Source organism: Cebidichthys violaceus, unplaced genomic scaffold (assembly GCF_023349555.1).
Source record: "Cebidichthys violaceus isolate CVI_PGR_0920_01 unplaced genomic scaffold, fCebVio1.0.p SCAF_26, whole genome shotgun sequence".
Classification (NCBI taxonomy): Eukaryota; Metazoa; Chordata; class Actinopteri; order Perciformes; family Stichaeidae; genus Cebidichthys; species Cebidichthys violaceus.
The window spans coordinates 232814-259146 of NW_027176439.1; the positions used below are offsets into that span (position 1 = coordinate 232814).

Consider the following 26333-nt stretch of genomic DNA (forward strand, 5'->3'; position numbering starts at 1 on the left):
TATTCTGAATTCTGTATTTATCATTGAATTGTTTTATTATTACTATTTTACACGTTGACCTCCTCTGTTGCTTTTATTTCCCTGTTAAAGTGTTTTTCCCTGATATGAATAGAGGAAATAAAGATGGAGGCCGTACGTATTGTTAAGCCCTTTGAGGCAGATTACTGATTTTGGACGATGTAACGTTAAATATGACTTGGCTTTACTTGTATTGTGTTTCCAAACTGGCAACCCGGGACCTCAAAAGGGGTCTCGAGAGGATTTGCAGTTTTGTAGTTATAAAAAAAATTAAGTTTTTCTTTCTGGTGGGCGATGAACAGAAACGATTGTCGTGACTATTAGTCAGTTAAATAATTAATTGTTTCAAGCAAACATTTGCTTGTTTCAGCATCTTAAATGTGAGTATTTTCTTTATGCTTTATATCTTTGTAAACTGAATACTTTTTAAACTTTTGGTCAAACAAACCAGACATCTAAAGATGCCAGCATGGTCTCTGGGAAACTGTGATGGGCATTGTTTTAGATGATAATTTTCTGACATTTTAAAGAACAAATAAACGATTAGTCAGGAAAATAATCAATAATGAAGATCATTGTTAGTTGCAGCCCTAAATTCATCTTCCACATAAATAAATAAACACATAAATGAATAAATAAATGAATAAATAAAACACAGTGATAGTAATAGAAAAAAACATTGTAACAGTTATTTCATAATCATAGTTTCAGTAACTTTCAGAGTAAATGATTAAAGAAAGGAAAACAGTACAGAAGAAGAATCTTCCATCTCTGAACACAGACTGACCAGAAATAACTAGTTTATGTTGTTTTATCTCTTTATTATCAGTTTTGAAAATAAGATGTTCATGAGGGTGAAGCCACCTTAAGTTAGACCTCAACGTGAGAATAAAGTCTGAGGTGGATTGTCGTCAAGACGAGTCACGTGGACTCGTCAGGATCCCAGACTGGAGGTGAAGGGTTCACCAACATCTGGGTCCTGGTTTTAGGAGGTTTGAGGGGTTTCAAACAGCAGCAGGAAGAAAGAAAGAAAGAAAGAAAGAAAGAAAGAAAGAAGGTTTGTTGAAAGACAAAGCTGACTGTGATCCCTGTTTGTGGCTGAGGACAAAGGGGCTGAGTGGAGTTCAGGTTTCTGCCATGTGACACTGAGGAATCTCAGGCCTGCACTCATTAAACATTACACTCTCAGACACACTGCAGACATCTCATAATGCTCTGCAGTTAATAAACACCCTGCAGAAAAAACAGGTCCATCAGAAATCATGTCTAATCTTTTCATAAGTACACTCTACAAGATCACAGTTAAATGTTTATTGTGTCATGAAAACATATGTTCATAATGATTAAACCATTAAAGTAACTATAAGCTGCCACCAGGGGTACGATAGTGATGTAAAGAGAATGGAACTACTACTAAAGTTAGTATAATTTACTATAAACTCACTATTTAAAACAAGTTAAGTGATTAAAGTGACATCAAATAATATAGAAAGTAGAATAAAGTCAAAATTGAGCACAAAAGACACGAGTTTGAATATTTTAATAACTCAGCGAGTCATAAAAAAGCCCGTCATCAGTTCAATAATGATTACATTTCTAACAAACGTGTTCACTTTCTACCGTGTTTTAACTTTTACATATACTATCTATAGAAAAGTGTTTCCAAGCTTATAGTGACCTAAAACTACGATAAAGTTCCTACAAAATATCCATATATTATCATTAAAGACAATATATCACACCTGAAGCAGCACAGATTTGTATTGTGTTGCTCTCATAACATTATATGAATATTATAATGAAACAATAAGGTGATAAAACATGTTTAAGTATGTTAAAGTTACAGTAAAACTGGTTCTTATGTTATGAAACTACAACATTAACATCTCTATATGTTTGTTAAAGTGACTATAAGTTGTGATTCAAATCACTTAGAAGCCTGGAGGAACACAACTCTCCAGTTTTATATGAGAAAAAGGAGAGAAAACAAAATTTGACTAAAGAGTTTAATTATCTCATGGAGGGTCCCGCCCCCTGATGGGAAACCTCTGCTTTATAATATATAACACATTATGCTATATCATCACTCTAAACTCACTATGCATTTAAATATTTATGTAACAGCATAAGAATATAAACACACCAGACAAATTTAGCATAAATGGGAGTACCACAGACACACGACATGTAAAGTGAGTATAAACTTCATGTATGTGATGACTGAAATAAAACAATTCTAAGATTTTAAGTTTCTGTTCTGGTGGTTGATGGACAGACACGATTATTGAAACTATTTTCAGAATCGTTTCAGTCATTTTTTTAAAGCAAACATTTGCTTGTTTCAGCATCCTAAATGTGAGTATTTGCTCTTTTTCTCTGCTATATATTAATGTAAATGTATTATATTATAGTTTTGGACTGTTGGTCAAAGAAAACAAGCACAGACACACGAGATGTTTCTAAAATCTATATTACAGGAATATAATTGAGATATTATTTTTACGAGATTGAGATTTGCAGCTGTAAATGAGATTAAAATTATAATTTAACATTCTCTCCTCATGTTTTAATCCCCAAATCCCCCCTAAATGTGAGGCTGTGATATCTGCGGGGGAGGGACGTGGAGGTGGAGATGGAGGAGAGGTGGGACGTCCTCCTGGAGAGAGGGGGGACGAAGAAGAAGAAGAAGAAGAAGAAGAAGAAGAAGAAGAAGAAGAAGAAGAAGAAGAAGAAGAAGAAGAAGAAGAAGAAGAAGAGGGAGTGTGAGGGGCCAAGAAGTGACTTCAGACACCGCGCAACAATCACTGCAGGAGCGCAGAAAGTCAGTCCGCCTCTCGTCGTCATGCGCCTCGGCTTTTAACAAGCGTCCCGGCTGCTGCTGCTGCTGGGGGGAGAGTGAGAGAGAGATACAGAACAAGAGAGAGAGAGAGAGAGAGAGCGAGAGAGAGAGAGAGAGAGAGAGAGAGAGAGAGACGGAGACGGAGCACCTTGCTTCTGGAGATTCATTAGTGCCAGAGAGCAGCGAGCAGGCGGAGAGAAGGAAGAGCGAGGAGGAGGTGGATACTATACTTCTCCAGGTTTCGGGGGACTGCGCCGCATTCCACCCCGGAGCGCAGCGCTCAGGAGTCGGACCCGGTGCGCTCCGTCTCCCCGGTTCCTCTCTCCCCCCCTTAATCTCTCCTCCGCTGGTTGTTTTCTCTGCTACACCGGGACATGCATAATGCACCGTGAGAGCTTTGATTCCGAGCTCGAGAGATAAACACGGAACACATCGCGCGCGTTTTTTTGTTGTTGCTTTTTTGGGGGATTTAATAAAGTCCTTTTTTGGCTGCGACCATGGTGCATGCATGGTGGATGTTTGTCGGCGCTCTGACCGGGATCCTCACCGGCTCCACTCCGATACACGGTTGGTATTTCTGCTGTCTTTTTTTTAACCAAACCAGTTGTTATGTAGGTCAGGGGTTATCAGGGACCCCCATTAGAGCCTCACACCTCACATTGTGTGTCATTTACTTCCATATTGGCCACTTTTTCCAGCACTGAAGCAGAAATGTGTCCAGGCTGCTCAGGGAGGTCTTACAGTCTTTCATCTTGAACAGCTTCCATTAATAAGGCAGCGGTGAATGTATTCCTCAAGTTTCCCAGGACTCCCTGGAAGTCCCTCAAGGACCCCTGGAGGGGGGCCGGGACCCCGCTCTAGGGAGCCCCTTCCCCTTGTTTGATTTTAAATGTGTGCAATTCCTGCTTCTTGCTGATTTTGCAGAATTCCCCAGGAGAGAAAAGTAGTGAATTTAAAAGTTTAATTTCTGAATGAAGCACTGATGATCTGGAGGAGATTTGAACTGTTTGTGATGCTGAGAAAGCAGCACTCTTCATCAGATGTGTGTAGAAAGCATGCTTAGGTGATCTGCAGGTTAAAACTAATCTAAATTGAACTAAAAAGTGAACGTTTTTATGATTAAACAGCATTTCAGAGACTGTATCGCAACCTTGAGATAGTCTATTAAAAACATATTTGACAAGAAGTCTTCACATCTTTTGCAAATCGATTCTTAGAGAGACAGAAGTGAAGTCAAACTTCCACTTTTGGCAAAAAAAACTCCAAACTGTAACTTCTTCACTACAATCCCTCATAACAAGACTATTTCACGCTACACAAACAATTCATTTAGCATCATAAAAGTGGAGATTTACTTCTTTATGATTCTGGACGCAGCTTGTACGCTAAATATTCAGATTCCTCCTCTTGTTGCGTTTTAATCTCAGAAAGCATTGATTTGCTGATCTGCAGGTGAAAACTTGGATGCATTCTGTTGAAAAGTGAAAGTTTTTCATGATTGTTTTTAAGTGATTCTATTTGAACTTCTAGGTAATACTTGTCTTACATTTCATCCAGTCATTTAAATGCAACAGTTTGCTATATCTTACACATTTAAAAACACTTTATTTGGCATAAATTCTTCATCTTTGGACCTGCAGATCACCTAATCGATGCTTTGTGTGATATAAGTGCCGTCACACTACTTTAAAGAGGATCCATGCTGGAACACGTTCACTTACTTGCTTCATTATAAACCAAAATAATCTCCTGTGAGTGGAGAGCACAACCTGCTTCATGGATATTAATTCTGCAGATGAACGTGAACAGAAAAGAAGCAGATGGAGTGAACTTGTTGTCTTGAGTCCACCTGTTGTGCATTCTCACCGCTTCCTTAAATACCCAAAACACGTCCTTGAAAACGGCCTCTGTGCCTTTCTTTTTATTAAATATTCATTACTCTGCATCAAATCTAAAAGGTCTGGGCCGTGCAGAGCTCCAGTATTCCCATCAGAGGAGCTCTAACGCACAATCCCGCTGTCAGGATCTGAATCTAAAGCAGCTGTTACTTAACGGACCCGCTGAAGGCTTCACCTCCCTGCTGCTCACATCAAACCCACCGCTTGTTAACACCACAGTCGGGTACCTGCAGGGGAGAAGTGTTCAGAGCTGGCAGGTGAATGTTTCTCTGCTCTCTGTTTTTGTTTTTTGTTTTGTTTTTTTAAAACCAATAAAATCATTAGCAGCATCTTGTCTCATCCAGCTCGGCATGAGTCCAATCTGCTTGGCAGCGCTTGCTTCAATAAAATTCAAACTTTTATGAAGATGCTCCCTCCGCCGACTACAGAGCACGTTGGCGTCAGCAACCAGAGGCAGAGTAGTTATGAAAGTTGAAATGGACGGATGCTGAGATGAAGAGAGAGGATTTTCTGTTCTGAAGTTTACCTCACGTGTTGCTTCTTCTCTTCACGTTGCTCTGTAGTCATATTATAACCCGATAAGTTATGGTCTCACTCATATGAGGTTGTTTTGGTTCATAATGAAGCAAGTGACTGAACATTTTCCAACAAAATGTTTCCCACTTTTCAAGTGCAAATCAGCAAATCAGTGCTTTCTGAGACTCAAACAAAACAGGAGGATAAATGGGACAGTTTTGAGTACGAGCTGGTTCTCACCGACATCATAAACGGTTAAATCTCCACCTCATGATGTAGAGCAAAAGCAAAGATCCTCTCAGGTGCAGGGCGCTCGCTCAAAAACCCTATTAGATGAGTGTTTTTCTCTACGGAAGCTGAGAGTTGCCATGAACGCTTCATTATCGAATTTCCTCTAAATGTAAAATGTGGTTCTTTGATGCCTTTTATCTTTCAAGGCTGAGAGGAGTAAACTTACTCCGGTTATCACGAGCTCAGGCTCGATCTCAACAAAAACCATCAGAAGAGTTTAATATCTTGAGAATCTGTTTAGTAAAGTATCATCTTTTGAAAATTAACTGAACAAATAACGAGCAACATTTTTAACGATCTCACGACTCTTTAATCCTCTTCCACCGTATGCCAAACCTCCATTTAAAAGTTGGACATTTTTTGAGTTTTCTGGAAGTTCTTTCCCTCCCGTCAAACTATGTGACAGACAAAACATGAAAGTAAAATATGTGGAGTAAAAGTACATTTAAAAAAGAAGGACAGAGGAATCAAAATACTGCAGGCTTGAAACTGCAACAGGTCTCTTTTGGCTTCTTTTGGAGTAACTCCACACTAGTGTTTAAAATATGTGTTTTTAATTAAGATTCACTCTTTAACTGAAGTATAAATGTAAAAGTGAACTCTATTATTTGCCCAGAAAGTCGGTGTGAGACTGACATATTTTGGCGAAGCTGAAATGCATTCGATCTCTTAAAAAATACTTGTTAATTTATCCTGTCAGGTTTTTTATGCACCCTGGAGGTAAAAAGTTATGTCAGGAATCTCTTCTTTGCATAAATAAAACCTTGAATATAATCTGCAAAATCTGCAAATTTGGGATTACAATGACTTCATACTAAAATACAAAAATAATTTAAGAGAGTTTCTTCTGTCTATCTGCCTACAGCCCATGAAACAGCCTGATTAGTGCACTTAAAGAGACGACAACATGAAGCAGCAGCATAAACAGTCTTGCTCTCTAAAAACTGTCGCTGGGCTCTTGTTTTGTGGTAAATGTTTACCTCTTGCTGTTCTTTTCCCCCTGAGCCGTCTCACATTTCTCCAGTCTGGCCTCGTGAGGCTCAGACCTCAGGCTGGCTGTCATGCTCGTGTTCGTCTGTCCGTCCGTCTGTCCGTGTTTTCTTCAACATTTAACCCTCAACTTGAGCAGAAATAATCACCAGGGCTCTGCAGTTTCAGTCTGATGGTCACGTATTTTATTTATTGGAAGCCCTATGACCTGATACAGCGCATTATAAATGTGGGTGAATGCTAAATTTTAAAGAGAAACAATAGTGAATTCTGATTGGGAGTTGTTGCATCAGGTGTTCAGGTACAGCAGTAAGTCATATTCAATGATTTAAGTGTAATTATTATGAAATAAGTCTTTTTAATGTTAGTTTTTGGAGATAAATTACCTGCAGGTTTGTGGGAATGTTCCTGCTAGCATTAGCAAAACGCTAACTGCTTACCAAGTACTTTTGTCATGTTTGTTGTTATTTTGTTTCATTTTCATTCTCATTTTAAGTCAAACCATGATGTTTTTTCACTAAGCCTAACCAAGTTGCCGTGCCGCCATTTTCCCCGACATGTTTCGAGAACATAAGGTGGTGAATCGGTGTTACAAGTTTCCCTGAATATGCATCCCTGCTCCCGTTCACACTCGAGTTCCTGAACATTTCAGCGACAGACTGCATGTGTAAGAGGAACTTACCCCTGAAAGAAAGCAGGACTTCATGGCAAAGAAAATACTTTACAATTGAACTAGTCAAACTAAATCAATGTGACCTTATTTAAAGCGTGGCGTCGCTTAAAGTCAAGGAGATTTTGATTATTTGTTCTTCGATTATTCCCCAGCTGGGATTCACAATCTGCTTAGTCACCATTTTTCTCTGTGAGTTTGACAGCGAAACGCATGACACTAGGGGTTTACAGGAAGAGATTTACATAATCCCTGTGATCATGACTGGACTCTAACGCTTTATCTCTCTTTCCCTCTCATTCATCCTAGGAGCTTGTGTCTTCGAGGGATCGCTGTATGCGGTAGGTGCAGCCACCCTGTCTTGTCCTATTTCACCATCTCTGTTATCGCTGGTTAAGATTTCTTTCCCGTCCGCTCACAGAATTAGGATCTCGGGTCCGTCTGTGAAGCCTAATGGGTATTTGCTCATGTTTTATTCACAGGGGACATCACCAGGTTAGCTTGACTGACGGTTTGGAGCCGTGTGTGTGTGTGTGTGTGTGTGTGTGTGTGTGTGTGTGTGTGTGTGCAGAGATAGGTGGTGAAAGCCGTGTGTATTATCAGGAGGAACTGATGTGTAGATGTAGCCAAGAAGATGTGTCTCATCTATAATGCATGCCTCATACTGACTTTGTGGATGATAATGGCGATGAGAGAGACCAGGATGAAGCTCGGAGGCGGCGGCGGGCCCCGGAAGCTAAAAGAAGAGCCGCCGCCGCCACCTCCCGCTGCGCCGCTCCACTGAAGGTTAGGCTCTTTTCAAAGTTAACAAAGAAGTTTGTGTGATGAGCTTTGTTCCCGGGGTTGTGCCAGGGATTGGCGAACATTCGGGGGTTGTCGCTCTGAGATGTGCTTTTTTTTGTTTCATGTTCTTTAAAACGCTGCTGCAGGTTCCTCACATCCTGGCCTGTGAGGAGCTTTAATTTTTAAAGTTTGTCGTGTTTTGGCTTCAGGCCTCGACAGACGAGAGGTGGCCTCGTTCCCCACACTTTGAGCCATTTCAGTTTTTTTAAAGTTTGAGCTGTAAAAAGAGTTTGAGACGGAGATAACAGGCAACATTAGACTTTTCAGTTACATGTTTTTCATGTGCAGAACATCTACAGAATTAAAGAAAATAAACATTTATAGTTATTTTAACACTTGAAATACCCCACCTCACCTCTACAGTACTGTGATTAATTGATATCAACTGTCATCTGCTGCTAATAAGTTGGAAGCTTTTCTCTGATCACAGCTACATAAAAAAGGCTGCTTCAAGTGAAACTACTTCTCTTTGAACATTGTATTTATTTAGCTAGTTGTTCAGATCAGTAGATTCAAAATTCCCTCGCTAAAAAAGAGCTTTACAGAGCTTCTAATCCTAAAAAAGATATCCAGATCCAGTGATGTTCTGTTTCCACACTAAAACAGTTAAAATCATTCAGATATCTCTGTCTCCTTTTTTATTGGTCCAACCAAAAGTTTTAAAAGGAATACAAATTTGCTGCCGTGCACTTTACAAAAACACCACTTATGTCTCACAACAACTGGTAATCTCTCTTAAAAAGCCTTAAACATGGTTCTCTGCAGGTAGACGGTCTGGTTTCCATGCAGGATAATGATGAACTCCTGCTGTGCTGTCAGCATAATTACAGGAACACTTAAAAAAAAAAAAAAAATACCTATAACTACTTCCGATCCTGTAAATGCATGAGAATACATCCTGTGTGTCCCCCCCCTCCCCTGTGTTACTATCTCTCGGCTGTGAAGGAGGGTAATTGTTGGAGCGAGGACGCAAAGAATCAGTATTTTTAGGAGGGAAGAGGAGGAGTGGTGGTGGAGAAGGGAAAGGAGGAGGAGGAGGAGGAGGAGGATTGTGGGGGAAAAAAGGAGAGGGCAGGGAGACAGGTGGGACGTCCCAGCATGTTGGAACACAGTCGGGGGGGAAAAAAAGGGCCCTTCTGGAGTTCAAAGTGAAGAACTCCCCCCCCGCCGACACCTGGAGTGGTGGGCAGATAGGAACGAATGGAAACTAAAGAAACACACTGATTAAAGAGCAGAAGCCCTCCGGCTTCTCTGTGTGGTGAACAAATAACCACAACAGACTTCTCACCACGTCGTCACTGTCCTCCTTCTCTTTAGTTGATTAGCTTTTGGCGTTCGGCTTGATTTATGCTCAGTGATAACCACAAAGGTCATTGTGATCATTCTTCACAGCTAAATAAAAAAAAGGAACAATTATGCATGTGAGATGATATGAAAACACCGCTTACATGCATATGAGGGCAGTAAAACTGTGTTTTTCACATACTTTTCTAAGGTTTCTGCAGTCATTTTGAAATGTTTCCACATTTCTCAGTGCGCACTTCAGTGTGGAAACACTGGATAAGTTAGTTTTAAGTTTATGAATCGACATGTTCAGAATCGGGTTCATTGCAAAGTTGGTTATTCACTTATGAGGAATTTGCTTTGGTGTTTGGTGCAAACGATAAAAATATTCAGAGGGAATGAAAATACAGGTTAAAAACGTAAAAAGCGAAAAAAAACTCCAATAAAAATATTTAAAAAAATACTGTAAAATATACTATGACAAATGAGTACAATATAATTCTTTATTAGAATTAGAAAGCTGTGCAGTTTTGTGCGGCTTGTTAAAAAATATTGATCAGGAGATAAATAGAATATGTGCATATATTATCAGTTTTGTACGTTTCTCTAACTCATTATACATTTTATTCGACCCCTCTACACTGCCCAGATGTTCCACTGTCATACACAATCGACCGGTAAACAAGGAACCGCCGATCAGTTTTGCTCTCATCAGGAGACAGTCGGCTTTCTCCAGTAGGATGAATTTTTTAAACGTCATGTGAACAAGGAACCTGGTTTCCGTCACACAGGAGTAGAGAAACTTGATAGATTTGTCGTAAATAACGCAGATACGTGTGCACAACAAATATTTCAGATGGGGGAAGTAACTACAGAATGACACTAATACAGTTCAAATCAGTGAGCTATGCTTTTAAAATAAGGTCGGGGAGAAAGCGGATTACTGACGTGCTGCATGTATGTGCAGCTTTACAGTAACAAGATCACTGCAGTGCATGTAAACACATTCTCTGATTACCTGCATGACCTGGTTACTTCAATGTAAAGGCAGAGATTGCCAAAGAAAGAAAATTTGGACTCACAGACGGCTGTAAACATGTGGACAGAATGATCTGACTACTTCAATGTAAAGTTATGTTTTGTTTATGTCAGCAGTGGAGAAAAATACTGATTAACACTAACGTTAATAATGGATGTTTCCACAATAGCTGTACGGACAAAAAAATGGATCAATGAACTGCTCATACGCCAAGGCAGCCAATCAAAATATGCCAAAAATCTATTCAATCATTTAACAGGCGGGTTATTACATTTTCAGGAAATGAATTAGTCGTTACGACCCCCTAAATCAGAATGTCAATCTTTATCCAAACTGAAACATATTGATGAAAGCAATGATTGACACTTTACATGTGCTACAATGTGCAAGATGGACTTGTTCCTTCGGCTGCATTGATTATTGATTTTCTACTGACAAGTTGCAAGAGGCCAGAGGAGACGATGTCGGGAACTAAGACATTAATCAGTCAGCTGTTCATTGTCTCCTGTATCCGGATGAATCCGATCAGAGACGCACAGCAGGTTGAGCTCAGAGGAGTCCGTAACTTCTTGGTGTAAACTCTAAGTGACGTCACCCTCAGGTCATCCTAAACATCCCGATATTGTCCGTTTATGTCAGCTTACATCATGTACTAAACATTGATGGATTACTGATCGGGGTCTACGGGGCACAAGCCCAGGGGCCCAGAGTGTCAGCCTCAAAATTACCTCTAAGAAACATAAAACCACTACAAAGAGAGACAAAAAGGCTACAAAGAGATGCAAAACAGTTGCAAAGAGACACAAAGAGACTCACGGCTATGAAAAGGGGAGCTACAAAACAACCAAAAAAGATGCTAAACAACCACAAAGAGACTCAAATTATTACAAAGAGACTCAAAACGACTACAAAGAGACTCAAAACAACTATGTATGACACAAAACGACTACAAAGAGACTCAAAATGACTACAAAGAGACTCAAAACAACTACAAAGAGACACAAAATGATTACAAAGAGACACAAAACGACTACAAAGAGACACAAAACGACTACAAAGAGACTCAAAACGACTACAAAGAGACTCAAAACAACGATGTATGACACAAAACGACTACACATAGACACAAAACGACTACAAAGAGACTCAAAACGACTACAAAGAGACTCAAAATGACTACAAAGAAACACAAAACTACAAAGAGACTCAAAACAACTACAAAGAGACACAAAATGACTACAAAGAGACACAAAACAACTACAAAGAGACTCAAAACAACTACAAAGAGACACAAAACGACTACACAGAGACACAAAACGACTACAAAGAGACTCAAAATGACTACAAAGAAACACAAAACTACAAAGAGACTCAAAACAACTACAAAGAAACACAAAATGACTACAAAGAGACACAAAACAACTACAAAGAGACTCAAAAATGACTACACAAGACACAAAACAACTACAAAGAGACTCAAAACAACTACAAAGAGACACAAAACGACTACAAATAGACAAAATGACTTCAAAGAGACTCAAAACGACTACAAAGAGACGAAAAACGACTACAAAGAGACTCAAAACAACTATGTATGACACAAAACGACTACAAAGAGACACAAAACGACTACACAGAGACACAAAACGACTACAAAGAGACTCAAAACGACTACAAAGAGACTCAAAATGACTGCAAAGAAACACAAAACTACAAAGAGACTCAAAACAACTACAAAGAGACACAAAACGACTACAAATAGACAAAACGACTACAAAGAGACACAAAACGACTACACAGAGACACAAAACGACTACAAAGAGACTCAAAACAACTACAAAGAGACTCAAAATGACTACAAAGAAACACAAAACTACAAAGAGACTCAAAACAACTACAAAGAAACACAAAACGACTACAAAGAGACACAAAATGACTACAAAGAGACTCAAAACGACTACAAAGAGACTCAAAACGACAACAAAGTGACTCAAAACAACTACAAAGAGACTAAAACCAACTACAAAGAAACACAAAACAACTACAAAGAGACTCAAAAATGACTACACAATACACAAAACAACTACAAAGAGACTCAAAACAACTACAAAGAGACTCAAAACGACTACAAAGAGACACAAAACGACTACAAAGAGACTCAAAACAACTACAAAGAGACACTAAACGACTACAAAGAGACAACACGACTACAAAGAGACTCAAAACGACTACAAAGAGACTCAAAATGACTACAAAAGACACAAAATGACTACAAAGAGACTCAAAATGACTACATAAGACACAAAAACAACTACAAAGAGACTCAAAACGACTACAAAGAGACACAAAGCGACTACAAAGAGATACAAAAAACAACAAAAGGGGCAAATTATCCACAAAGAGACACAAACTGACTTCAAAGAAACACAAAATGACGACAAAGAGACAAGAACATTTACAAGAAGCCACAAAAGGACTAGCAAAACATCCACAAACCAAAAGTAACTACAAAAAGACCAAAACAATTACGAAATGAAACAAAACCACAAGAAAAAGAGGCTAAACAAATATAAAGTGCAGCTCTCAAGAAGATGGAGAAGCACCGATACCTCTTAAATGCGCTGAAGTACTTGAGTCAACATATTCTCCTCCTGCAGTCAGGAACTCATGCGCTCCTGCAGATTAGCTAACGTCAGACGTACTGTAGCGATGCTCAATGTGCCACCGCGCCCGATACGCTGCTGAAACACAGCACTCAGCCGTCAGTGAAGGACGGCAGGGCTCGGCAACATGCAGCTCCATGTCCAAATATATCACCTCTCCCCTCGAGGCTTGAATTCCTGGCATTGTGAGTCGCCGTTTCTGTAAGAATCAAAATGTAGGGCACTGCGAGAATAGCACCGAAAAGGGACCGAGGTCCGGGCAGCAACAACCTGAACAGAACTTCAGAAACGGGCTCATGGTGGCTGCTACATCTGTCATAGAGGGTGAAAGTTTCTTCCTGTCCTGACTGGTCTTAATTAATTTCTTCCTCTCTCATCTCGATGCTGAACTGTTAAACAACAGAAAGATGATCCACTAGATGGCTGGAAGGCACTTTACAAGAAATAGCTTGAGTTTTTCCGAGTTTCCGAGGAACACCTGAATGCACCACGAAGTCCTTGTCGGCACCCCCACATGCTTTAACATGCAAAGTGATCTACTGGTCGCTGCAGCCCACAAACTGTAGTTTTTTTCTGTCAATGAAGTGCTCGTTGTTCACGCAACCCATGAGGAAGATGAAACGTTATCACATCGGAGACTTCAGGTCACTTTCCAGTTCTGTTCTTTCTCTGTCAGAGTGTCTTTTAAGTGTTGTTGTCCTTCACGTCCACGTCCGTGTTTTGGTACGGTTGGTCTTCACACCAGTGGACCGGCGTACACATCATGTTCCCACTAATAAAAACAAACTGGACTTTGGCATCAAGTATACTCTGATCCAGGCCCGGCTCCCTGATGTGAAAGCCTTTTAAAGCAAGTCTCAGATCCTGATCATAAGAGTAATGGGCTGGTGGTCTACGCTGGCCAAGTAACCACCAGCCAAGGCCCTTTATCAAAGACTAAAATATCTTGAGTGCAGCCGCTTGGAACAAGGACAAACGCGTTTAATTCCTGACTTGGTCTGACAACAACAAACCAGTTCTGTTCGAGCCTTGAACCAGGACCACTATACCCGTCAATCCTATATGTGTGTTTGTAGTCAGTTTCACACATGATGAGTTTAGTTTATTCAGTGAGAGTTAACGGTTAACGTTGCTACAGCTAACGGCATTAAAATACCTGGAGCTCTGATGTGGAACGGCGGTTAAATATTTGACTGTTTGAACAGACACCGATCAGTAATTTAATAATAAAAAAACTTTAAAAAGTTGCAAAGAAAATTCACCCAAGCAGCTGATGAAATAATATTCTTATTATTAATTTGTGCACTTCTCCCCCCTTAAAGATAACCCCCGTATGTAATTTGCAGCACCTGAAATGCGGCACAGCCTCTCAGGGAAAAATAGTTTTGCATAACATTTCCAGTCACCAGTCAGAAAAACAATCTCAGCAGTACGTCTCATCGCTGCCCGACACGCTTCACAACTTGAGTCTGAATGAAAAAAAAACCTCAAATTAAAAGTACAGTGAAGGCAAACACAGTGAGCTATTTTTTAAAAGAGCCTATCTCTGACTCCCTCTGTGCCAAGGGGGTTTTATCCTCAGTAGGAGTATTCATATCCATCCACGTTGTGCCCGTTGGGGTTCGGCGGTGAAGTATGGCATTAAAAGCGCTAATAGGATCTGACTGCTGTTGGACAGAATATGTATATTAGCAGAAGCTGTCTTTTTCTTCCTGGGCCCCTCGGTGGATTAGCGCTCAAGCTGTAGTGATAATTCCTCTGTGACGACCGGGTCGTTCACGCCGCCGATTTCTCCCCACGAGGCCCTGAAAACGACCCATGTGATCAGAGGAAAAAGCTAAATGAGACCTCCTGTCCCCCCCGAAGGGATGAAGACATGCACCGCGGGAGCACTTGAAAGCAAAAACAGGAAAAAAATGACTGGAGCTGGAGCAAAGTACTGAAGGGGGGAAAAAGACGGCGGGGTCCAAAAAAAAGTTAATCCGAGAGACGACGGAGGACAAAATACAAGAAGTCCTATGAGACTGAACGTCTGTGTCAGCATTCTCCTCTATCAGCCTCGTAAAAATCCTGGACAGGTAGGGGTCACCTGATGGTGGAGGAGGGAGGGAACGCAGACTGCAAACTAATGGTGGAGATCCACCAAATCCGGTCAACAAATGGAAAGACGTGACGGTACCCAAACCGGTCCGCTATGCTCCGGCAGGCTCGACTGTTTTCAACATGGTGGCCGGGTCACAAACCTTTTCATCTTATAGCTAGGCGACAATCTCCGAGTGAAGCCAATGCGGAAGTGTCTTAAAACTTGAATTCTCTCTAATGACCATCAGGGGGCGACTCCTCTGGTTGTATAGAAGTCTATGAGAAAATGACTCTACTTCTCTCTTGATTTATTACCTCAGTAAACATTGTAAACATGAGTTTATGGTCTCAATCTCTAGTTTCAAGCCTTCTTCAATACAGCATGATGTTCATTTAGTAAATTATGGTCCATTTAGTGTCAAACAGACCATAAAGCAGGGTATGCTTTAGGGGCGGGGCTACACAGTGATTGACAGGTCTCTTTCAGTGACGTATACGCCGTCTCTACGTCACTCCTCAGTCCAAATATGGTCACTTCCTGTTTATTGGTTGCAAAAAACAACATGGCTACAGCGAAATCTCTCTTCAAAACATCAGTCCACAAACCAATGGGTGACGTCATGATGACTACGTCCACTTTTTATACACAGTCTAAAATTTTACGCAAATGTTACAGTAAAAAGTGCATTTGTTGGGGGCTATTTTCTGTGGCGAATGAATCTGAATTTATAGTGTGTGTAGTTTTGTTGTCTAAACCTAACTGAGTTGTTTCCTGTGAAGACGGAAGCTTATTTTGAAGAGACTGTATTCATGTGACGAGCGGAAATTGTGTTGCTGACTTTCGTCGGAAAACACTCGAAAAACTGAGTTTGTAATACGTTGTCTTTTGGGGACATTTCTGGTGGCAAATCATAATGACTGTTTTTTTAAATTGCTCTTCTCAGTGACTGCATGTTATTGCAAAAAAAAAGTATATCACCTATTTTTTGTTCAAGAGTTTAGAGGAGGAAGGCAGGACTGACCAATATTTCAACATATGAGCATGTTGTGGTGTTTTACAAAATAATGATTCTGAGCAAATCTTAATTATAAAACAACAACATTATGTATTGAAGTTCTCTTGTTTTGCCATGTGTGAAGTAGTTAGTCATGTTCACTGTGCTGCATGTCAAAGTTTTATATGTGATTTTTGCAGAAGAAAGCTCCTGCACTTACTTTTTGATGCAAATGACCAAAAACTTTGAAAGTTTTAAAAGTTGTATAACATTTTTTTAATTTAAAAGTTGCATAATTTCATTTTTCCGTCTTACATGTGACTCTACAAACATTTGCCATATTAATAATGCATGTTATAATATCAGTATTGTGATATGATGGGGCAGTGAAAGAGAGAGACTTTTATTTAGTTTTGATGAAACTCCAAGCACACAAAGTTTTAAAAACATACGTTACTTTGTAGTTTCATGTGATATAATTTCTCCAATTGAACTCCCCCCCCCTCCAGACGCAGCACATCCTGCCCCCCCCCCCCCCCCGTTGGTTTCTTTTCCAGAGGCACTGCTGCGATGTGTGAAGATCCCGACATAATGAAGTGAGCTCCGTTCGGCTGCGCTGAAGTCAGGAGAATAGCGGGCTCTTCTGAAGCACCGTGGCCCCGGAAACACAGAAATAGATCATATGAGGACTTTTCCATTCGTGGCTCTACCACGTCTGAATTATTAAATGGCCCGCGGCTGTGAAGTGCCTACACTGGCTGCTGTTTTCAAGATGCTTTTAAAGCTAAACTGCTCCTCGCATCTCGAATACCTCCGTACTTTTTGAGCCGGAGCAGCAGTTTCCCATTTGTTTTACTCGAGGGAGGAACAGAATAAAAGTGCAGCGTTAAAACGGTGTTGTCCATCACCGAGGCTGGTTTAGGTCGCACGGCAGCATTAAAGTTTCAAGATGCCCTGAGACTTATTCTGTAGAGCGCTACAGGTTATAATTCATACAATGTTAAAATCCAGTGCGAACGTATCTTTACTCTACTTTTTTTTGGGCTTTAACTGAACACTAAAACGACATCTCCTAAAAGTGTGGACACATCTGTAGTTTCATGTTTGAAGTGTGCTCTTTTTCCTTCAGCTCTCTTTCGCCGAAGTTTAACTTTTCATGTTACATTAGTCTCTTCAAGCTAAAAACATGCAGCTGAAAGAAATAGTGTCGTTCAGGAGCAGAGTTTAAACAACCAAGTGTTTTGGTGACGTGAGAGAAGCCTGTAGCTGAATGCAAGAAGGAAAAATGAGAGGATGAATGGACGTGTAGAAAGTTGTGTAACATCGTGTACAGACGGCTTCGTTGGTGCAGACGTGTTGTTACAGGTACAAGTGAGAAGATGAAGTATGATCCAGGAAGTCCAATCTGAGTAATGCATCCATTTAGAGGGGCCATTAGACGGTAAAACACAGCACAGTAGTTTATAACAATATCAAGACGTGTTTCCATTTAATTAACTTTTTTCTTCCACAACAGAAATGTGAATTAAGGCCTCCATACACGGGGTCGTGACAAATAACAATGTTTAAAATAACTACAGTTACGTAGTGTATATGTGTTGGGCTTTTATTGTGGAAGGTAAGAAGAGAAAGAATGGATCTGGTCTGCAGGTGTCTTTGTCAAGGTTGAAAGTAGTAATAAAGTTTTTCATCTGGGTTTGGACTACGGACCGTCCCTGTTTTTGTTCGCTATAGTGTACAGTTTGAATATATCTGTTCCGCACAACGTGATTGGTTTATGCCTTTTATTTGTGATGCGAAAACCAACTTTGTTTTGGAAAAATAAAAATGACTTGGAGCGAATAAACTAGGCTGTGTAGTTTGGTCGGAAGTTGGCACTCTAAGCTACGTTTTACGCATGGCTGTAATCCACCAGTAAACGGAGTAGAAGAAGAAGTAGCGAAACCGGAAACAAAACAAGTCACCATCAAACCATCTACGATAGAAAAATGGAGAGAAGTCCTCAGGAAGTTGTTTCAACTGGACAAGTTTGAATCTTTCTGTCATGTCTTATCAGCCATGTTTCATGATAATAAGATGTTGTTCTCAATGATTCGCCTGGTTGAATAACGGTTAAATACAATAAAAAATGTTGCCCGGAGAAGTCAGAATTTATCCGACAAAAGTGTTTCCACAGTACATTTAGTTTTTTGACAAAGGCAAAGTTAAGTTGTATTAAATATCACCGTTTCCATACAGCATCTTTAATGCAATGCTTCAAAATCCGAATATATGAATGGAAACCCGGCTTCAGGCGGAATTCTCCACCTCATTTCACCCGTCTGTCAGATGTAAACAGTAAAGTTTGTGTAGTTCAAAGCTACAGCAGAAGTGTGTGGCCTCGCACATATTATGTTGAATTGCATTTGTTTGCTGGATGACGCTGCATTTTTTCTTCCTGTGTGTCGGGCCCCCTGCTGTGTGCCGTCACACTGAAATGATGGAGGAGGCTCTCTGTTTTTACCGGGGCAGCGCTCATGATGCCGTGTGTGTGTGTGTGTGTGTGTGTGTGTGTGTGTGTGGGGGGGGATTGGACAGCCAAGACAAACTGAATGACGATGGGTTCCTGAGGTGTAGCTTCATTCGATTAAATGCCTTAATCAGCGTTTTTTGGATAAATAACGTCTTCCATCTTTCGCTATAACAACCACTCAGAGAGCTTCTGGTCCTCGGGTTGAGACCATGTCCCACGCCTCGGCGGTGCTGCCGGTGCTAAATGAGAGCTCGCCATGCTCCCTCGACTGGAACTAACCCTCTAACCCCCTGCCCCCCCCCCCCACTCTTCTGGTGGAGGAGGACCGGAGCGAAGTGGAGCATGGAGCCACCTTTGGCAAATACCCAGCTAATGGGCAAACAAACAAGCTAGCTGCTCCGCTGCTCCTCTTTCTCATCAACCCCCCCCCCCCCCCCTCTGCTCATTATCATGTGACCAATCCCCCCCCCCTTTGCAGGCCACCCGCTTGTAGCTTTGACAGTTTCATCACAGAGGGTCAGGGAGGTTGCCGGCCCTTTTGTCCCTCACTTCATTCAGCGTGTTTGATTCCCGGCTCGCCATTCAAGCCGTTTGGCCTCTTATCTGTAAATACCAGCACGCTAAACCCCCCCACACACACACACACACCCCTCCACTCCCGCCGAGCCCCAGTTCGTCTATCTTGCTCTACTTTTTTTCGTCTGTACCCGCAGGCTCTCGGAGCAACAAGTGTTTAGATAGAGAAGCGTTAAAACTGAGCCAAGTCTTTGTCGTGTTCACACACGCTGCAGATCACAAACCTCACATCCACAGGGCTCGCTTTTAAAAAAAATAAAATGAAATCCTCAGCCCGGGTTTCCCTCCTGCTTTCTGTCCTGAATGAGAACATCTTCAGGGACGACGACTTCAAAAAAATGTATTCTTTTGTCTGTAAGAAAACGCTGAGGGCACACAAGGGAACTTTTTCTTTCTTTCTTGAGTTACAAAATTATTTCATTATGTCTCTCGAGTGTCTCCTCAGAAGCACCGTGAGATTTGAAAATTGTCAAAATTTGAATCTTGTCCATGATGTCCACGAATGCACTAAGTTTATACCATGTTGTTTTGTCATCTGGGAGAAAAGAGCTTCTAATCAGCTCTTCTGCAAAGTAAGGGGTTAAAAGAAATCACTAAAGGCTCACGTTAATACGTCACTCCAACATGTGAATTAAGCTTCATGCACAGCTGACTCTCAACATTGGGACTTTGAAGTTCTGACAGTGGACTTAAAGTCTTTGTTCCGTGTTATCTGGCCTCACATTCTCGGGTTGTTCATTTTCAATAGAGACGAAGGCATTTACGCTGAAGAATTAACAATTGTGAAGTTCTAATTTGTTAAATTTTTTGAGGCAAAAAAAAGTTTAATTGCAAGAAGAAAGGCTCGAGTTGAGGCTGAAAATATGCAAGAAAAACTAACTTTTTAAGTTTAAAAAACGTAAATGATATGGTTTCACACTTTCTATCTAGTAAGTGAATCTACAATCTACTCTAAGAGTAGAAAGATATTCAGCTGACTTTCTCTCGATGATTAAAGGTAAAGAAAATCATTCATATGCCAGCAGCTTCTTACAAAAACTCCACAATCACATTACTAACCCGAAATCTTTTCCCTGTGGCCCTCTGGGAGACCTTTCCAGGTTCTCAAGAACAACAATGGATGAGATGTGTCCAAACAGACCTGTTTGTCCACGAACAGACCTGAGGACTGGTTGTTGTGTCTGGTTGGCTTTGACGTTTACGGCGGAAAACCGTCTCTCACACTCACTAATCATATTTGTGGATAAATGTTCTGCAGTTTGAATAATAAAAACTGCAGTAAGCTTTTAAAAAGACACATTAGTGACAATTACAAGTGGCAAATCATTTTAATTTTGCTATTGAGACTTTCAGGGGGTCTTTCAGGGGTCAATCAAGGGGTCTCGGACTCCCCGAGAAACCCCCGTATTTCGCACACTGGCTGCAACAATTAGTTAATCTGTTAAAGTCTTTGTATGCAAAATGGCAGAAAATGCTGTTTTCAGCCTTTTGAAAAGAAGAAAGATTTCCTGCTTTTCTATGTTTGATGTATTAAACTGAATGTCTTTGGGTTTGGACATTTAAACACATCACCTTAGACAATCAATCGATTAATCTAGAAAATCATGAGAACAATCAGCCCTAGAGAACCTCGCGGTCCAATCAGACGTCTCGGCCTCTAACGGGATTCACTGCTGTGATTCATACTCAATCCTCCTCCTCCTCTTCCTCTTCCTGCTGGATGTTTTTTTTTTACTCCCAATGAGTGAGGAAGTCATTGGCTGGTCAACCACACTTTCCTCTGTGTCTGTCTGGATTATTGATGAAGCAGGTGAGGCGACACAGACTGAGTGATCAGTTAAAGAGGTCCTTCACTGAAGCACTTTGAAGTCTTGGCTTCAAAAGGTCAGTCTTCATTTAGTTGAAGGGCTTCAAGGATTTCTGTTTCCTTTGATTAATCCTCTACAGAAAGTCACAAAGGTCAAGTTGTTGACTTCTTCATATTTTATCTGAGCAGTAGTCGAGAACTCGAACATAAATTGTCAACATTTCCGCTCATACATGAATGCAGTCTTTTCAAAATAAACTTCCGTCTTCACAGGAAACGACCTGGTTAGTTTGAGGAAAAGATCGTCATTTGGGTTGAAATAACTACGGAAGTGCCGTTACTACCTCACACAAGTTACGTGACAATTAAATCAACATTTACTTCTCGTTTCAGATCGCTAACCGCTATGGTTAGGAAAAAATGGTGGTTAACTTGTTCCAAGAGCAAAGAGGCGTATGTTGCCTGAACACAAACTGATAATTATAAAAAATAACGTTAATCATTTTGTAGGAAAACAAACATGTTGGCAGTAAAAGTCAGATTTTTGTTGATGCGTCCAGTTTTGCGACTTGCCGCATTATAATTACCAACATTTCCACGTTATGTTGACAAAAATCTTAATCGAGGGGACATTCTATAATAACTTGCAATTTTTAAGTTGGAACAACTTCACAAAATGTAAGTAAATTAAACCAGTAGATATAAAGTAAACATAAATTAAAAATAATTGTTATATTTACTTTTTCCAGTTCCCTGGATATAAAAAAAGTAAATTCAACATATTTTACAGTGATTAATCTCTTTAACAGTAAAGCTCACAACTTTAATTCAGTCTCTTATTATTATTATTATTATTATTATTATTATTATTATAAAGAAAGCATTGCTGTACAATAGCTATTGTATAGTGAAAACAAAACCTTCCCTTTTACACTAACGGTTAATAATTTAACTTTAATTGTCATCTCCCTCTTTTTAACCGTATGATTGGCACCAATCTCCAAAAACCCACGAGGGGAAAAGCTCCGGTCTGTCAGAGAGCGTTTTATGATTATCTTTGAGTTTGTGCTCATTACCCTGCACTGTCAGCCGCTTACTAAAAAGGATGAAGTCGACGTTGACAGACGAATGTTTGCCTCGGGGGGGGGGGGGGCAGACAGACCCGGCCTGTCGATGACTTCATTTCCCCTCCTTTACCTGCAGCGCAGCAGAAAAACAAAGACCCCGCAGGATGCTGGGAGTTACTCTCCTCTTGGCTCCCGGCCTGACCGATAAGAACACCATCAAGACGGCTGGATTGATCTCCGTCACTTCCTGGGCTCTCGTTTGAAGCCGTATTTGCGGCCGCGTGTTTATTCAAGTAAACTTGACTCCCATCGCTTTTTTCGCTGACGTTTTGTTTGCGTCCTCTCGTGGTTTGAGAGTATTGAGTTTAGCGGGTCAGAGGGGCTGAGTATTTGCATTTCCCACCCGTCCTCGTCGACTCAGAGGTTGTTGAGATTTCCAAACAAAAGCTTTATTTATTCAAGAAGGATGGACTTGGCATGGAGACTTGTTTTCATCTACCGAGAATAGTGCTGTCAGAAATCCCTCATTCACCACCCCCTACATTATACACACAGTTCACTCTGCCGAGAGCAGTAACCACATATTCACATCCTTTACTGTAGTGAAAGTACTAATACCACACTGTAAAAATACTCCACTACTTACTCCACTACTACTATTTTGGCGGTCTCTGTGGTAGTGTTTCTGAGCACCAGTTAAAAGTTCCTCACAGTAACTTTAAGTATTTAAGTATTATTAGTAAAGTGTCCTGTAAGTACTTAAAGATTACTGTGAGGAGCTTTTATCTGGTTCTGAGCCAGTCTCAGTTTAGTCCTGATCCTCTATATGAACCAGTCTCAGTCTAGTACTGATCCTCTATATGAACCAGTCTCAGTCTAGTCCTGATCCTCTATATGAACCAGTCTCAGTCTAGTCCTGATCCTCTATATGAACCAGTCTCAGTTTAGTCCTGATCCTCTATATGAACCAGTCTCAGTTTAGTCCTGATCCTCTATATGAATCAGTCTCAGTTTAGTCCTGATCCTCTATAAGACTTCCATCAGTAAACAAGACCATCAGAGAGACTGCTGCTGCTTTTAAATCAGATCTGTTTGAAGTTTCACAACTTTTTTTTCAAACTAGACGTTCTTCTTCTGAAACCAGCACTGTGAGATTTGTCTAAATGACAGAAGGAAACACTTCTAATGTTCCCCTTTCTCAGCTTATAATCTCTTGACCTTTTTTCTCTTAATAAGACACTTGGTGCGTCTGAAGCCAATCCAGCTGAAACTGAGCGCTCGCTCTCCGGTGTGTTTGAATGATCTTTGCCCTCTAGTTAGCGAGGGAACATGCCTCGGCTCGTTTTTATTGCTGGCCAGTCTGAGGTCTAAAAGCTGCCATCTCCTTTGTTTTTGAAAGGAACTCAGAATTTAACATAATGTGAGGCCTCAGAGTTTGTAAGTGCCCTGATAGCCTTGTGGTTCTGCCCTGAGGGGGCAAGAAAAGGGATGAGTTCACAACTGAAAATATGAGCGACTTGTGACTGCTCCAAACAATTAGTCAGAATGTGATCAATAATCCAGAGCTGGTCTTCTGAGCTGACACTGTGTTTGACCCCCGGCCACCCGGTTTATTGTCCCGAAACAAACGTCCGTTTCATTGAATGAGTGCGTTAAACGACGCCTCATTGTCCGGACTATGGGGCTCTTTTGTCTCAGTCATTACTTTTGGGCTGTAAAGAGATTTGTGTGATAGAGGCTGCGACAAAAAAGGACATTTTTAAAATTCCATGCGAGGCACTCTAAAGAGGAAACTGAGGAGTTGTCTGCTCCGTTCGGGGAACTCGATGTGACTCCGTTTTAACATGCAATAAATATTCCACTTTATACCCTTATTACGAAAAAGACAATATTCTTAATAAGCTGTGTATATACATACATATATATATATATATATATATATATATATGTATATATATATATATATATACATATATACGTATATACATATATATATATGGCTAATGTAAATGAATATCCCACTAATATTCCTGTTTAAATGCAGCTGTGCATATTCAGATCAACATCTAACGGCTATTTACGGCTGTTAATGGCTGTTTGCGAAACACATCAAATTCTCAATTTTGTCATATTCTGAATAATAGTGGAATAACGTTAATCTGTGTAAACATCTAGTTCTTCCACTTTCACTTGAGCACAGTGTGTGGAACAACAGGAGTGTGTGTCTCACAGGTGAATATGCTTAGATATGATAACCAGCTCTGAGGCAGGAGGGAAGGCTGTTGTCTTCGAGCCAGAACGTGGGATGAATCTTTGATGAGCTGCTGCCCTCGAGATGGGGGGGGTTGTTATTATCTTTTTATACGCAGACGGAACATCAAATAATTTCATTGCAATTAAACCGCGTCACTTTTATCGCAGCGTTTATGTAATAGGGGAAAATTACATCACGTGTCCCGTTTTCTTTTTTTTTTTTGTGGCCTCGGTGGCTGAGTCCGCTGTCCCGCTCGGTAACACCCTCTGGGCGTTTGACGGCTCTGTCTCCGGCGGGCTGTCGGGGGTTTTATTGAGGTTTCTACCCCCCGGGATGCTGCTGCTCAGTGGAGTGTCTGTTGTTTTAGTGACCGGCAGACTAAAGTCCTGACTGGAGGAGGGGGCCGTTTTCATTTCATGAAACCCTACGAAGATATACATTTTAATTATTCCAGGAAGCACCTCCGTCTCCTAAAAAAGTGATGTTCCCCTACAATTAAACTGCACAGTGAATTACATTCGAGGGAAACCTATTTTGTTGTGGATTCATTTTGCTTTTTATGCGTTACAAATAAGTTTCAAATGAGTCTGTGAAAGTTTTCTTTTAGGAGGTCAAGGTGGTGGATGTGTCAAAAAACACAGGTTTTCACCCAGTAGACTGATGTTTGTGTCCTTTGAGAAAGAAGTACTTTAGTTGTCTAAATATAACCAATTAGTGCTTTTGTTGACAAAAGAACCAAGTACTTTTGTTGCCTAAACATGACAATGTAGTTTTTTTGTTAGCCTAAACATGACCATATAGTACTTTTGTTTACCTAAACATGACAATGTAGTACTTTTGTTTACCTAAACATGACAATGTAGTACTTTTGTTTGCCTAAACATGACAATGTAGTACTTTTGTTAACCTAAACATGACAATGTAGTACTGTTAGCCTAAACATGACAATGTAGTACTTTTGTTAACCTAAACATGACAATGTAGTACTGTTAGCCTAAACATGACAATGTAGTACTTTTGTTAGCCTAAACATGACAATGTAGTACTGTTAGCCTAAACATGACAATGTAGTACTTTTGTTAGCCTAAACATGACAATGTAGTACTGTTAGCCTAAACATGACAATGTAGTACTTTTGTTAACCTAAACATGACAATGTATTACTGTTAGCCTAAACATGACAATGTAGTACTTTTGTTAGCCTAAACATGACAATGTAGTACTTTTGTTTGCCTAAACATGACAATGTAGTACTTTTGTTGCCTAAACATGATCATGTAGTACTTTTATTGCCAAAACCTAACCAAGTACTTTTGTTGCATTTTTGTTTAGTTTTGTTTTTAATGTCAAAGTAATTTGAATCTTATTATGTTTTTTTTATTAAACCTGACCAAGTGGTTAATAGCGTTCTTTTGTTTTGTTTAAATTTACAACATGAACTATTTGTTTCAAGCTGCGACCGTAATCTGGGAGAAAATGAGTTCCCCTTGTAAAATGATTGAGAGCGCAGTTTAGTTGTATGAGAACATAATTTAGGAGGAAACAAGGCTGCTCAGAGGCCCACTGGAGAGGCCTTTAGGTATTGATTACTTACAGGGAAAGATCAGAAGTAGAAGACTCTTAGTATGTCTACTTCTAGTGAGTACTGGTAAGAGATTAGTGTCATTAAATAACAGTTGGTCTTGTGTTGAAGCTCAACCTTCCCTCAGTTCTTCATAATAGCTTTTTTCTTGTTCTAAAAGCATTACTCAAATTACAGAGATAAGTACAATACAGCCCATAGGGACATACTATTTGTTGTCGCCCTTTATGTTCCATTTCTCAAAACACGTTTTTATCTGACATTTCCATCATTGATATTGTGTTGCCCTTTATCTCCAATCATATTTTGAGATTTTGCTTCCTTTTCTATGTCCCTTTCAACTGTAAAACACTGGACTTTCTTTTTTAAAGGAACAGATCAGTAGCGGCTTTAACCCCCCCCCATCA

The 26333-nt window shown here is 40.3% G+C and overlaps 1 protein-coding gene across 1 annotated transcript in view; it reads left to right on the plus strand.

The window, feature by feature from the left end:
* The first annotated feature begins 3192 nt into the window (after window positions 1-3192).
* fras1 (Fraser extracellular matrix complex subunit 1) overlaps window positions 3193-26333 on the plus strand; it is a 258127-nt gene continuing 234986 nt past the window's right edge. The window contains exons 1-2 of the mRNA XM_068720965.1: window positions 3193-3424; window positions 7532-7563. Of these exons, the coding sequence (XP_068577066.1) occupies window positions 3355-3424; window positions 7532-7563 (102 nt within the window). The 5' untranslated portion in view covers window positions 3193-3354. The remainder of the gene's footprint in view (window positions 3425-7531; window positions 7564-26333) is intronic.